Source organism: Carlito syrichta, unplaced genomic scaffold (genome assembly GCF_000164805.1).
Source record: "Carlito syrichta isolate Samal-C Ts95f unplaced genomic scaffold, Tarsius_syrichta-2.0.1 Scaffold143111, whole genome shotgun sequence".
NCBI classification, from domain to species: domain Eukaryota; kingdom Metazoa; phylum Chordata; class Mammalia; order Primates; family Tarsiidae; genus Carlito; species Carlito syrichta.
This window is the reverse complement of record NW_007087207.1, coordinates 121,205-132,495: the sequence shown is the minus strand read 5'-3', so window position 1 is coordinate 132,495 and position 11,291 is coordinate 121,205. Positions and strand designations below refer to the sequence as shown.

The following is an 11,291-nucleotide window of genomic DNA, read 5'->3' as shown; positions in this document are numbered from 1 at the left end:
TTCGCCCAGACTGGAGTGCAGTGACTGCTCCTGGCCACCGCAACCTCGCCTGCTGGGCTCCAGCGATCCTTCCGCCTCAGCCTTCCAAGTAGCTGGAATTATAGGCATGCGCTACCACGCCCGGCTGATTTTTTGATTTATTGTAGAGATGAGGTCTCGCTGCCCAGGCGGGTCTCGAACCCGCGGGCTCAGGCAATGCACTCACCTCAGCCTCCCAAAGGCGCGGGATTACAGGCTGAGCCACCGAGCCCGGCTTACTATTGAGATTTTAATTACACATATGTTAGACATTTTATAATGTTTACAGATCAGCTGAAACTCTGTTCATTTCTTCAGCTTTATTTTTCCTCTTTGCTTCAGTTTGGAGAGATTCTATTGCCCTGTCTTCAAGTACACTGATCTTTTCTTCTGTAGTATCTAATCTGCTTTATTAGAAAAGTTCGTGAAGTGAACTATCTTATTTTTCATCTCTGTAAGTTTCATTTGGTTCCTTTCTGTCACTTTCATTTTTGTCTTCATTAATTGTTTATGTTCTCCTTTAAATATTTGGGCAGATTTATAACAGCTATTTTAAAGTCCTTGTCTTCTAATTCTATCACCCCTGTCTTTTCTATATGTTTCTCTTGACTGATTTTTCTCTTGATTATTAGTCACATTTTTCTGCTTCACCTGAAAAATGATTGTTTATTCTGTGCTGTGCATTGTGAGTGATGTGTTGTTGACTAACTAGATTTTGTCTTGCTTTGAAAAGAGTTTGGTTCTGGCAGGCAGTTAATTTACTTACAGATCAGCTTGATACTTCAAAAGGTGGTGTTTAAGCCATGTTGGGGCAGGTCTAGAAGAGTTCTTTTTCTAGGGTAAGAGTTGTTCTTCTAAGACATGGCCTTTCTGGGTCTCATCTAAATGCGTGAAATATTCAGCAAGGTCTCTTCTCTGGAGGTGGGAATTATAAAATATCTCCCAGCCTTGAGTGACTTCTGAATCCTCACTGAACTCACAGCTCCCCTTTAGCTGTTGTCTGCTGGGCTTTGCAGAGACTTACTCTGTGTTGCCCAGCCAAAGTCTCCAAGGGGGGCCATCTGCATAGTTCTGGAGTTCTTTGTTGTTGCACAGTTCTCTCTCTTCTTATTCTGCCCTGCAAATCCTACCCACCTCAGCAACCCTGAGCTCTGATTACCACCTCCTTAGTTTGGTGAGATGGCATGCTTTGTTTGAGCTTCACCTGTGTCTGTCCTGTTCCAGGCAGAGAGCTAGAGTGAGCCTGGCACTCACATCATGTCTTCTTTAATGAATCACAGTTCTGCACCACCTTTGTCCAGCTTTGCGGTTCATGATGGCAAGAGAGCTGATTCTGTACCAGTGCTCCATCATGGCTGGACATGTAAGCTCTCCATTTCTCTTCTGCAGATGAAAATCCACGAGGAGTTTCCCAACTCCTTTTGGGACTCCTCTTGCCTGCCGTCCCCCATTCTTTCCCACCTCTGTTCTTTGAGCACACGATTCCACTTGCCTTGAATGCAGTTTCACCCTCCTCTTCCATGGAGGTTTCAGGAAGACCCGTGGTCTCTTCACCTTCTCAGTTATGTGGTTACTTTTCCTGAATCCTTGCATTTTCTGAATTTCTTTTACTCCAGTTAAATTTTCAGCTTTCCAGAAAGGAGAGACCACAGTGTTCTGATATTTTTAAGGTCTCTCTTATGTGTAAATGTTGCATGTGTGTTTCTTACAAGGAAAGTCAAGCAGCCTGAGATTCTTTCATTCTTTCTCAGTGAGAGCTTAGGTGGGAATTCCAGTGCAGACTGTTGAGTGGAATGAGTTAGGAACCTGGGACCGTCCCAGACCCATGCTATGACCCAGAAGTGGTGCCCACATCTCTCTGAGTCTCAGTGGCCCCATCTGCCTTTTGGGAGCAGATGGGAGGGTCACGTGTCAGTTTTGTGGTACAATTTTGTCCCCGTGAGCATCACATCTTTGACATACTCTACTTCAGCAGTTCTGAATTTAACTTTTCTGGCCACTCACGCCTTGATTTGCAGATTTGATCCTATCTATTGAGCACTGACTGTGTCTCGGAATATGCGAGGCACTTGGTGTGTGGTAGGCCAAGCTGACAGGTTCCCATCCTCATGGAGTCCGTGGTCTAATGGGGATTGAGTCATTACCAATGGGGATCAGTTCTTGGAAGGGAAGAGGAAAACGGGACTGACAAGTAGATGGCCAGGTGGGGAGGTATCAGGGAGGACTCGCTAAGGAAGTAATGTTTCAGTGTGATATATAGGACCAGCGGTCAGGAATCAGAGGGAATGGCATTCTGGGCAGAGTCATGTGCAAAGACTATGAGCTAGAAAGAGAAAAGGGCTTGTAGGATGTGAATAGGGGAGGAGGTGAGTGGCATGGAAGGAAGCTGGAGAGATGGGCAAGTGCCGGGCAGGGCGGGTGGACCACACAGGTGATATCCCCAGGTGTATTACATTCTGAGCTTCGTGGGTGTCCCTGAGCTCCCTGCCACAAGGAAGAGGGGGCTCTTGTCCGTAGAATGCTGGGATTTTTACAGCAAAAATTATAGACTTTGGAAAGGTCTGATCCGGAGGGGCTCTGGGGAGTCATTCCGTGGGCTAGAGACTGAGGCCTTGGGCCGGGGAGCGGTGGGGGAGAGCAGCTTGCATGGGCTGTTGCTTAGAAACTCTGTTCCTTGTGCCAAGGTTGCCAGAGCATGCAGGTTGGTGCCATGGGGTGGGTGGTTGGGAGGGTACATGGCCTCATGCCAAAGGCATCCTTGAGTTGCTGGTAGACCTGAGGCCCTGTGTCATCTCACACTACTCTTTTGTGTGGCCGTATACAAAATTATGTCTATGGCCAGAGTAAGCATCTGGGCTTGGTTTCCTTATCTCTAAAAAATACCAGTAGTAGCTGCTTACATCTGAAGAGCAGTTTATTATTCAGGGTGCTTCTGGGACTTTCTTGGAGTCTCACAGAATCCCTGTGAGGCTAGTAGTACAGTGGTGAGGAGGTCATCCCACTGTTATCACTGGGGGGTGAGATGGGGGAAACTGAGGCCAGGAAAAGGAAGCACAGAGTCCAAGACTGCGGAGGTCGGAGGAAGTGGAGTTGGAATTCAGAAGTGGGTTTGCCTCATGCTAAGCTCAGTGCTGGCCCTGTTACAGTGATCTACCAGCTGTGGTCCCCGGACTGTGCCTCACGTAGGGAGATGCTGAGACGTCAGAAATGGACTCTGGACACCTACCACATCATTGGATGTGTAGGTTTATTCTGTACTTTAAAAAAAAAAGGAAACTGTCAGATAAGCTGCCTTTTTGGCTAGACTCAGGGGCCTCTGAGGTCCTTGGGTCTGAAGGAGGGAGGGAGAGTGGGAGGGAATGTACGGAAGAACCTTCACTACACAGGCCTCTTACTTCCTCATTCAGAAAGTGGCAGTCCAGAGGGTGGGAGTTCAGGTAGTTCTCCACAAACAGAGGTCTTGGGGATTTCCTTCTGGGGCTGGATGGGGCAGATGAGGGCTTGTTTAAGGGAGCCATGACTGAAGAACTCTCTAGCTCCCAGGATCTGGCCACCACTGTAGGTAGAGGAGTGGGTGACCCTCCAGAGGGGCGAGGGGGCAGCTGGAGTCCTCGGAGGTCACCTTGGTGCCCCAGGGTGGTTAACAAAGGACCGTAGAGTGGCTTCCTGTCTCTGCCACTCAGTTCCAGTGTGACCTTGGGCATGGCTCGCCACTGCTTCTGTGGGCCTGAGCTTCCTCATCTGTGCCAGAAATGAGTAGCGATGGCGATTCAGGGAGTCCTTTGATTTGGGCTCTAGAAGCAGTGGGTGGTGTCTCTGCTGCCAGGACAGATGCTCTCCTGGGAACAGGGAGATGATGGCCCCCCTCACCCCTCAGAGGAAGAGGTCCTTGTCTAGGCAGATCAGGCTGTGGCCAGGCACTGAGTCAAGGTGGTGCCCTCAGGTTGGAGTTAATTCCTGGGGGTTCCACGGGCCCCTGGTCAGTACCCAAGGGTGTCCCTTCCCCTTGCTGCCTAGTCCCCTTTCCACCTTCAGGGGAGAGTTGCAGAGTTTGCATAATCTTTGAGTGAGAGGACCACTGCCCCCTTTTCTGTTTTTAACATGCAAGTGTCCAGGCTCAGGGGTCTGCCACCACTGGTTATGACTCAGGGCAGAGTGAAGGAAGCTGATCACTGCCCACTCGAGACCATCAGAGGTGAAAATCACTTGAGGGTCAGCCCCTGGTTCTCAGGGACTCCAGCTTCTACAGAATGTTCAGGTGAGGGACAGGGGGCCTGGGGACTGGGGACTCAAGTCTTTCTCAACAACATCAGGGAGCTGCTGCACTTATTTCAGTTAAAGCATCAGGCACTGGGTTCCACACTGTCCCCTGAGAGCCACAGTTCCCAGTCAGTGCCCACAAGGTGCTACAGAGCCCCTTCCCCTGAAACCCCGAGGACACCATCAGTCCCCTCTGCTTTCCCCCTCCCCACCGAGCCACCCCAGAATGTCCCTGTCTACTTTCTGTCATGACTTCCAAGCCAGGCAGCCTTGGAAGGAAAGGGGTCCCAGATGCCAGCGTTCTAGAAACTGCACTTGGACCTAGGTTAACTAAATCAGGTCCCCTAAGCATGGGTCACAGGCCGGGCTGGTCAGGGGTTGTGGGTGCCCTACACAGCGGGCTGGTTGGTGACGGAGCATGAGCTGGTGGTCAAGTTTCCCTTGAGAAGCTGGGGAAGGTTCTAGACTCCCACACATTCTCTGACGCTGGGTTCAGCAAGAGTCCTTGCTCTCCATGGCACAAGAAGAGGTTGGGCAGAAACAGTCCCAGCCCCAGAACATGGGGCCTGTGGCCCGAGAGGCCGCTCACTCCATCAGCTCGGAGGGCCCTCGGGGACTGAGAGCGTGACCCTCTCAGGTACCGCCCCCGGGTGGGAGCCACCGGACGATCCAGACACGGGCTCTGAGTGTTCACATCCAGAGGTCTCCCCGTCTCCACGCTTCGTGGCCGCGAAGACCCAGACGAACCAGTCGGGGAAAAAAGCTCCGGCCTCCGTGGTCCGATGCACCACCCTCTTACACCGCACCCCTCCAGCCACCCAAACTCAGACGTTCCGCACTCCAAATTCAGGATCTCCAGCAAGCAAGGCAACCGCAGGTACCGATGGCCTATGTGACCCCACGCTTCCTCACTCCGCTCCTCTCGCCACCTGCCACAGCTGTGCCCGGGGTTGCTATTCTCTTAAAAGAGCACGGCGAGGTCCCGTTGTGCTCTCGGACAAATCTGGATCCCAGCTCTGCTTCTGGCTGGCTCTGTAACCATGGCAAGCCACCCAACCTAACCTCTCTGAGCCAGGCTTTTTCACTCCCAGTCAGAGGGTTATGCAAGGAGGTTTGCAAATATATATATTCTTTTTTTAAGTAGTAGAGTATTTTTTTTCCCAAATCATGGCCTAAGATGCCTGTTTTATTTGGCCTTCACAAGGTTTAAAATATTTTTTTAATTAGATGCCAACATTTGCACATTAGGACATTTTATGTAAAACTTGAATTTTAGCTGACATTGAAAAGTTGGATCTGGCAGTACTGGGCCTACTTTTCCTACAGGGCAACCACGGCTGCCTCCTTTAATAGGGTATATGCTTCTAGTTCTCCATAGTCCCCACCACTCCCTACTGCCTCCCCAATACAATGGCCGTGTGGCAGGTGTCATTTCTCATTGTGATCACACTGTTGTCTGTCTCACATCCAGCCCAGTTCATCCATTTATGTCACCTTGCCCAGATACTGTTGGCATGGGTTTGCATCTCCCATCTTTCAGAACACTCCGTTTTTTAAAAATGCCAGCACTTTGATAGGTAGAGACAGGAAGATCTCTTCAGCCCAGAAGTCTGAGGCTATAGTGAGCTGTGATTGCGTCACTCTGCACTCCAGCCTGGGTGCCAGAGCAAGACCCTGTCTCTTAAAAAAAACTGCTTGAGCAGGGAGCTGCTTTCCATGAAGCAGAGTGGTTGACCTAGAGCTCTGGTCTCTTGGCATGCCCCTACCTAGCACTACCTGTGAAACTCCTACATAAGACTTAGGCCCAGCATTTTCCAAGTTCAAGCAGGGAAGAACTCTGGCTCTAGGTGAGTGAGCAGATAGTACAAAGTTCCCATCAGTCATTTCCTCCAGGAAAACTGATCAGACATATTGTGCACTGAGCGCCAGCTGTCAAGAATCCCCAGATTCTTCCTTGGATGGAACAAGCCTTGGGCTGCCTGCCAGAACATGTGGGTTGTAGGTAGAGTGATGAGGTGGTGCTTCTAGGACCATGGGCCTCTCAGCTGCCCTCAGGAGGCCAAAGCCGTCTATGAAATGAACAAAGGATCAAGTTGAGAACGCAGGTAAAGGAACCACCTGGTTAATTTGGTGACTGATGAGCTACTTAAGTGATATGCTGTTACCTGCCTTTATTCTCCAATTCGGGAGTTGAACTTTTAAACAGGGGTGTGGTTCTTTGAAGATATGTTTACTGTGCTTGATCTCCCAAAAGGAGAGTAGCTAATCAACCTTGAAGGTCATGGTTTTTCAGATACTGTGTTGAGAAGAGCCAGTAACCATTGTGTTTTCTAACAGTAGTCATAAATTAGTTAGAAGCAGACTGGTCATCACAGGCTCACCTGGTGGTCGAAGTTGGCTCAACTAAATGAGGGGAATCATGGCTTTCAAATCTTGCTTTACTTTTGCACTTTGTGGCTAGGAGGTTTCATGACTACAGTCTCTGTAGGAAATTGCCCACAGGGGCTGGTGTGGCAGGTCTCAAACCCCAGTGTCTCCAAGGAAGCATCCAGCAAGCCATGGTACATGCCTCAAGCTGCCTTCATGTGACTTGGAAGACTTGTGGGGGCTTCACCTCTGGGTATACCCACTGGGCAGGTTGGAGGGGATGCAGTTGTGAGCAGGAACCTGCAGGAGATATAAGACAATGCATGTTAGTAATAGAAAGTGTCACCACCCTCATCATCCTAGAATAAGTGACTCCTTACGTGTGCCTGAGGCTGCCTGTGTGTGGGACTTCACCTCCAGTGTCACACGTCAACTTTGAACTTGAGTTACTTTAGGTGGGGAAAACTGTTTAAAGTTGACATTGTCAACTGAGCAATGGGAGACTGACTGTTAAGAGTTCGCAGCCTCAGTTGTGCTAACTTCTACCAATATGACCTCCTTAGTTGGGGCCCAACCCCCTGCACATAAGAATCAAGTGGAGGAGGGAATTGCTTCCCGACCCCGGACCTTTTTTTTAAAAAGGGAAGCATCTACCCCAAGAATGAAGTCTTACTCTGCCATCTTAGAGGATGAGGAGAGCATCCAGTCCCAGGGAACTTGACACTCTCACTCTTTCCCTCTGTTTTTTACCTGTGAATTTAGAATGACTGTGTAGCCCTCACAGGGCTCTTGGAAGGATTAAGAGAAAGCATGAATATAAAGTGTCTGATCTAGTGCCTGGCACACGGTAGGTGCTCAGTAAAAGAGAGCCCCTTCCCCTTTCCCTAGACAGAGAACAGAGGGGCATTCTTTGCCAATTTACAGGTGTTACCTTGAGGCCCTCAGCCAGGCATTTTACAGACACATTTTTGTGACGATAGTAGCAGCCTCTGAAGGAAGTAGGCTGTGTCAGGAGGCATTGTTATAGGCAGGGGCGGAGGGGAACTGAGCAGACCTGCAGGAGCTGCCTCTGGCTTCCTTTTCCCTCCTCCCCATAACCATCCAGGACCGTGATACCCACGGTCTAAGCACTTGCCCTTTGGAGTAGGATGGATCAGGTGAGAGTGGCACTTCCCAAAGTGGGCTCCCAGGATCACCATATCTGTAGGATATCACACAATCTCCTATTTTTGAGTGGGGTTATGTGGGGGAAGGCTAGGTTAAATAAAGGTAAATGGGTCTCTTTCTGGTCAAAGGGACTGCGTGAGCTGTACATCCCAAATTGACTTGTTCCCTGAGGCCTCTCTCTCCTCCTGGATCTTCCATCATTCCCCTGTGCCAAAAGCACCCACAGAAAAGCTGGGTTCTCATCCAACTCCGATGTTCTGTTTCAGTCCTTCTGTGGGTAGGGATGGGGTCTAAATTTGTGGGTTTTCCGTCTGGTTGAACCCTATCTCTGCATTCCAGAGAACACATGGGAGAGAGTGAGCCACTTGGGAAGGTGCCAGCCAGTCAGCAGAGAAGGCCCAGATGTCACTCAGGAAGTCTGTCCCTTCCCCTGGGTGAACTCTGACTGGACCTCACTTGTCGGTTGAGTCACATCTGGGTATGCTAGCTGGGCAAGTCAGCAGATACATGGTTGGGAGCCGGGGTTTGGGGCTGCCCCAGCTTTCCTCATCATGCCATGTGTCCCAGGGATGTCCCTCTCTGCCACCCAGGGACCACCCAGCTGATGGAGCCGAAGTCGCCAGGAAACAGGCTCTTGCCATCCCTGCTTCTCTGTGAGGGCTTCAGCCACAGAGTCTGATGGGATGGGGTGTGGTAGATCCAGATGACCTGGTGTACAAATGTGGCTCCCCAGAGCCAAAGGCGGGAACCCCAAGCCCATTTGCCACCTGCTGTATGGCTGGATTTCATCTGTGTGCCTGGGCCTGCCAGGCACTGCAGGAGGGCCTCTGGGGGCCCTGGCAAGGGATTAGGCCACACAGGTGGGCCTGGAGAGGTCTGGCTTGGGGTCCTGGGACCCTCACTGTGCTGGTTGCCCCTGCAGAGTCCTCAGCATTCACCCAGCCGGGGCCTCCTGCCTGCCCCTCCCTTGAGCCCTAGCGCTGACGCGTCACCACTGTTTTCTGCTTCCCTCCTGCCCTCACCCAGCAGAAAGAGCTTTTAGCCGGAGAGTCGAAGGAAAAGCCCAAAACCACTTTGAAGAGATGAACAGCAGTTCGCAGAACTCCAGCGGTGAGTGTGCCCATGATGGCCACCGTGCACGGGCAGCCGTCCCCTCCCATCTGGCAGCAGCAGCAGTTGCTCTGCAGGCTGGGGTCTTTGGGGTGCATGATGGGTCTTGTTGGAAGGAGGCCGGGGGCAGGGAGCTGGAGGAAGACCAGGGCCAGCAGAAGCAGGAGGGGCCTTTTCTTCCAGGGACGTCCCTCTGGGCCTTGGGCATCACGGGGACTGTGTCTTCCCCGTGGAGAGAGGAGCTCACCTCTCCCCAAAACCTGCAGCATCAACTCAACCAGCCCCAGGTGCTTGGGCCTAAGAGAGCCATTGCTATGTTGTTAAGGTAAATGTCTCAGCCAGTTTCTTTCCAGGAGAGGCAGAGGGGGTGCAGTGGAGAGAGCTCTAACTGAGAGCCAGAGGACTGAGTTCCGGCCCCTCTTTGAACCTGGGACCATTGGAACCAAGGTTCCCTTCCAGCCTTCCCAGCTCAAGTGGGTTTGCCTGAGGTTCCTGGTAGTGTCTGGCGCCCCCTGATGGCTGCTCATGCAGGACCCTTCACAGCCCTAGAACCTCTAGAGCCAAGGGCCTCTAGGGCCAAGGGCCACTGTCCCCACAGACCCACACTGAGTCTGGCAGGGCTGAGGGTGGGCACAGGCTGCCTCTGTCCAAGCAGGGCATAGCAAGCCGGTCCGCACATTGAGAGCCAGTGCAGGAGGGGAAAGGCATTCTGACACTGTGGTAACACTAGGGTAAGGCACCCTGTCATTTTCTTGCACAGGTAAAGTTGAATCAGCACGTCTTAGGTGTCAGCCTGTGTAGGCTGCGTACTGCCTGCGTATAGACAGGCAACAGACGTGGCTCGGTGATCAGGGACCCTGTGAGATCGCCAGGAGTACAGGCCTGGCAATAGGAACTCCACCTCCAGGCTGTATCCTTCGTGAACCCCAGCTCCACCACTTACTAGCTGGTGCCTTGAGCTAGTCTCTCATCTTCTCTGCTGTCAGGTGGCTTGCAGAACACACACAGCCCCGGGATGGTTGTGAAGTTTCAGCGCGTGCCCAGCACAAATTAGGCACTCAGATGTTGGGGTTTTTTGGTGGTAGCTGTTGGGTTTGGCTTTTTGCTTGTCTGTTTTTAAGTAAGTAAACAGAGTGGTTTCATGACTGCCCTGCAGAAGGGGATGAGGTTTTGAACAATGGCGTTCACACAGCCTGTCCAAGAACCAAGGTCTCTGGTGCATCCCCTGCCACAGAGCCAATACAGTCGGGAGCGATGGTGCAAGTGCTGCTGGCAGCCACTGTTTATTGAGCGCTTACTGTGTGCCTGGCATGTGTTCAGAGCTTTGTGTGTCTTACCTGTCTTCATCCTTACCACAGCCCCGTGGGGGTCGGTGTTGTTATTACCCCTGCCTTTCAGATGAGGAAACTGAGGCTCAGGAGAGGTGGATTGTTGCCCCAGGCCCCCGAAATCATAGGTGGTAGAGCCAGGATCCCCCAGCTAGTCCACCTGGCCCCACTCTGCTGCCTGCTGCCTGTGAGAGCCGCTGGCCTCTGGCAATGCTGGGAAGTGAAGGGGAGATGCCAGCAAGCAACATCCCTCAAAAGCACAGCCCCTTTCGGCAGCTGCTCTGGTGTTTGGTACCAAACATTCCCGTCCCAGTGCCAGAGCCAGAAGCAGCTTCCAGCTCCCTGTCCTGAAGTGAGCCACCACGCCAGGACGTTTTCTCACCCGTGCTCATGCGGCCTCACTGCTTCAGAGTGGAATGGGCATCCTAGAGGGACGGGCCCTGCCTGAGCCTGCCCTCTGATGGCCCCAGAACCCATGGAAAATCTGGGTTCTCTGCAGGGCATGGGCTCCATGTCAAGCCTCCCCCAGCCCACCCCAGATCATAAGCCTGGCTCTCAGATGCGCCCCCTCCTCTGGGAGCCCCATCTGGCTTGCCTGTCGTTAAGAAGAAAGATCATGACTGTCGTCACAAAACAGCAGAACTGGAAGAGACTTGGCTAAACTGTTTCTCTTTTGCAGAAACTGCAAGTCCCCTGATTTCCAATCCTTTCCCTCTCCTACAGAGTAAGTGATGGTCCCACCGGGGGGCTGGAGAGGGCAAGGCAGAGCAGGGAGTGAACTGAGCTGGCCACGCTCTCTGAACCTCCCCAGAGCCTCTAACCTTGGGCTGCCCTCCCGGGCAGACCTGGCAGCCGGCGGAGACAGGCAGAGGCTCAGCCCCGGGTGGGTGGAAGAGTTTGGACACAGTTGGGCAGAGTCCTGACCCCGGCAGCCTGCCTCTGCCACTCCAGCCCCATCAGGAACTCCGGTTTTCCCATCTGGGTCATCGTGGTCATCAGGACACCTCTTCCGAGCCCCGTCTCAGCAGCCTCGTCCCTCTT

The 11,291-nt window shown here is 52.2% G+C and overlaps 1 protein-coding gene across 3 annotated transcripts in view; it reads left to right on the top strand.

The window, feature by feature from the left end:
• Window positions 1-11,291, top strand: part of ZNF618 (zinc finger protein 618) — a 79,967-nt gene that overhangs the window by 51,043 nt on the left and 17,633 nt on the right. For 2 of the 3 annotated variants that reach the window (XM_021708619.1, XM_021708618.1), the window contains 2 exons: window positions 4,916-5,155; window positions 8,839-8,922. In XM_021708619.1, coding sequence (XP_021564294.1) covers window positions 4,916-5,155; window positions 8,839-8,922 — 324 coding nt within the window. The remainder of the gene's footprint in view (window positions 1-4,915; window positions 5,156-8,838; window positions 8,923-11,291) is intronic. The other variant, XM_008050162.1, reaches the window with a different exon arrangement.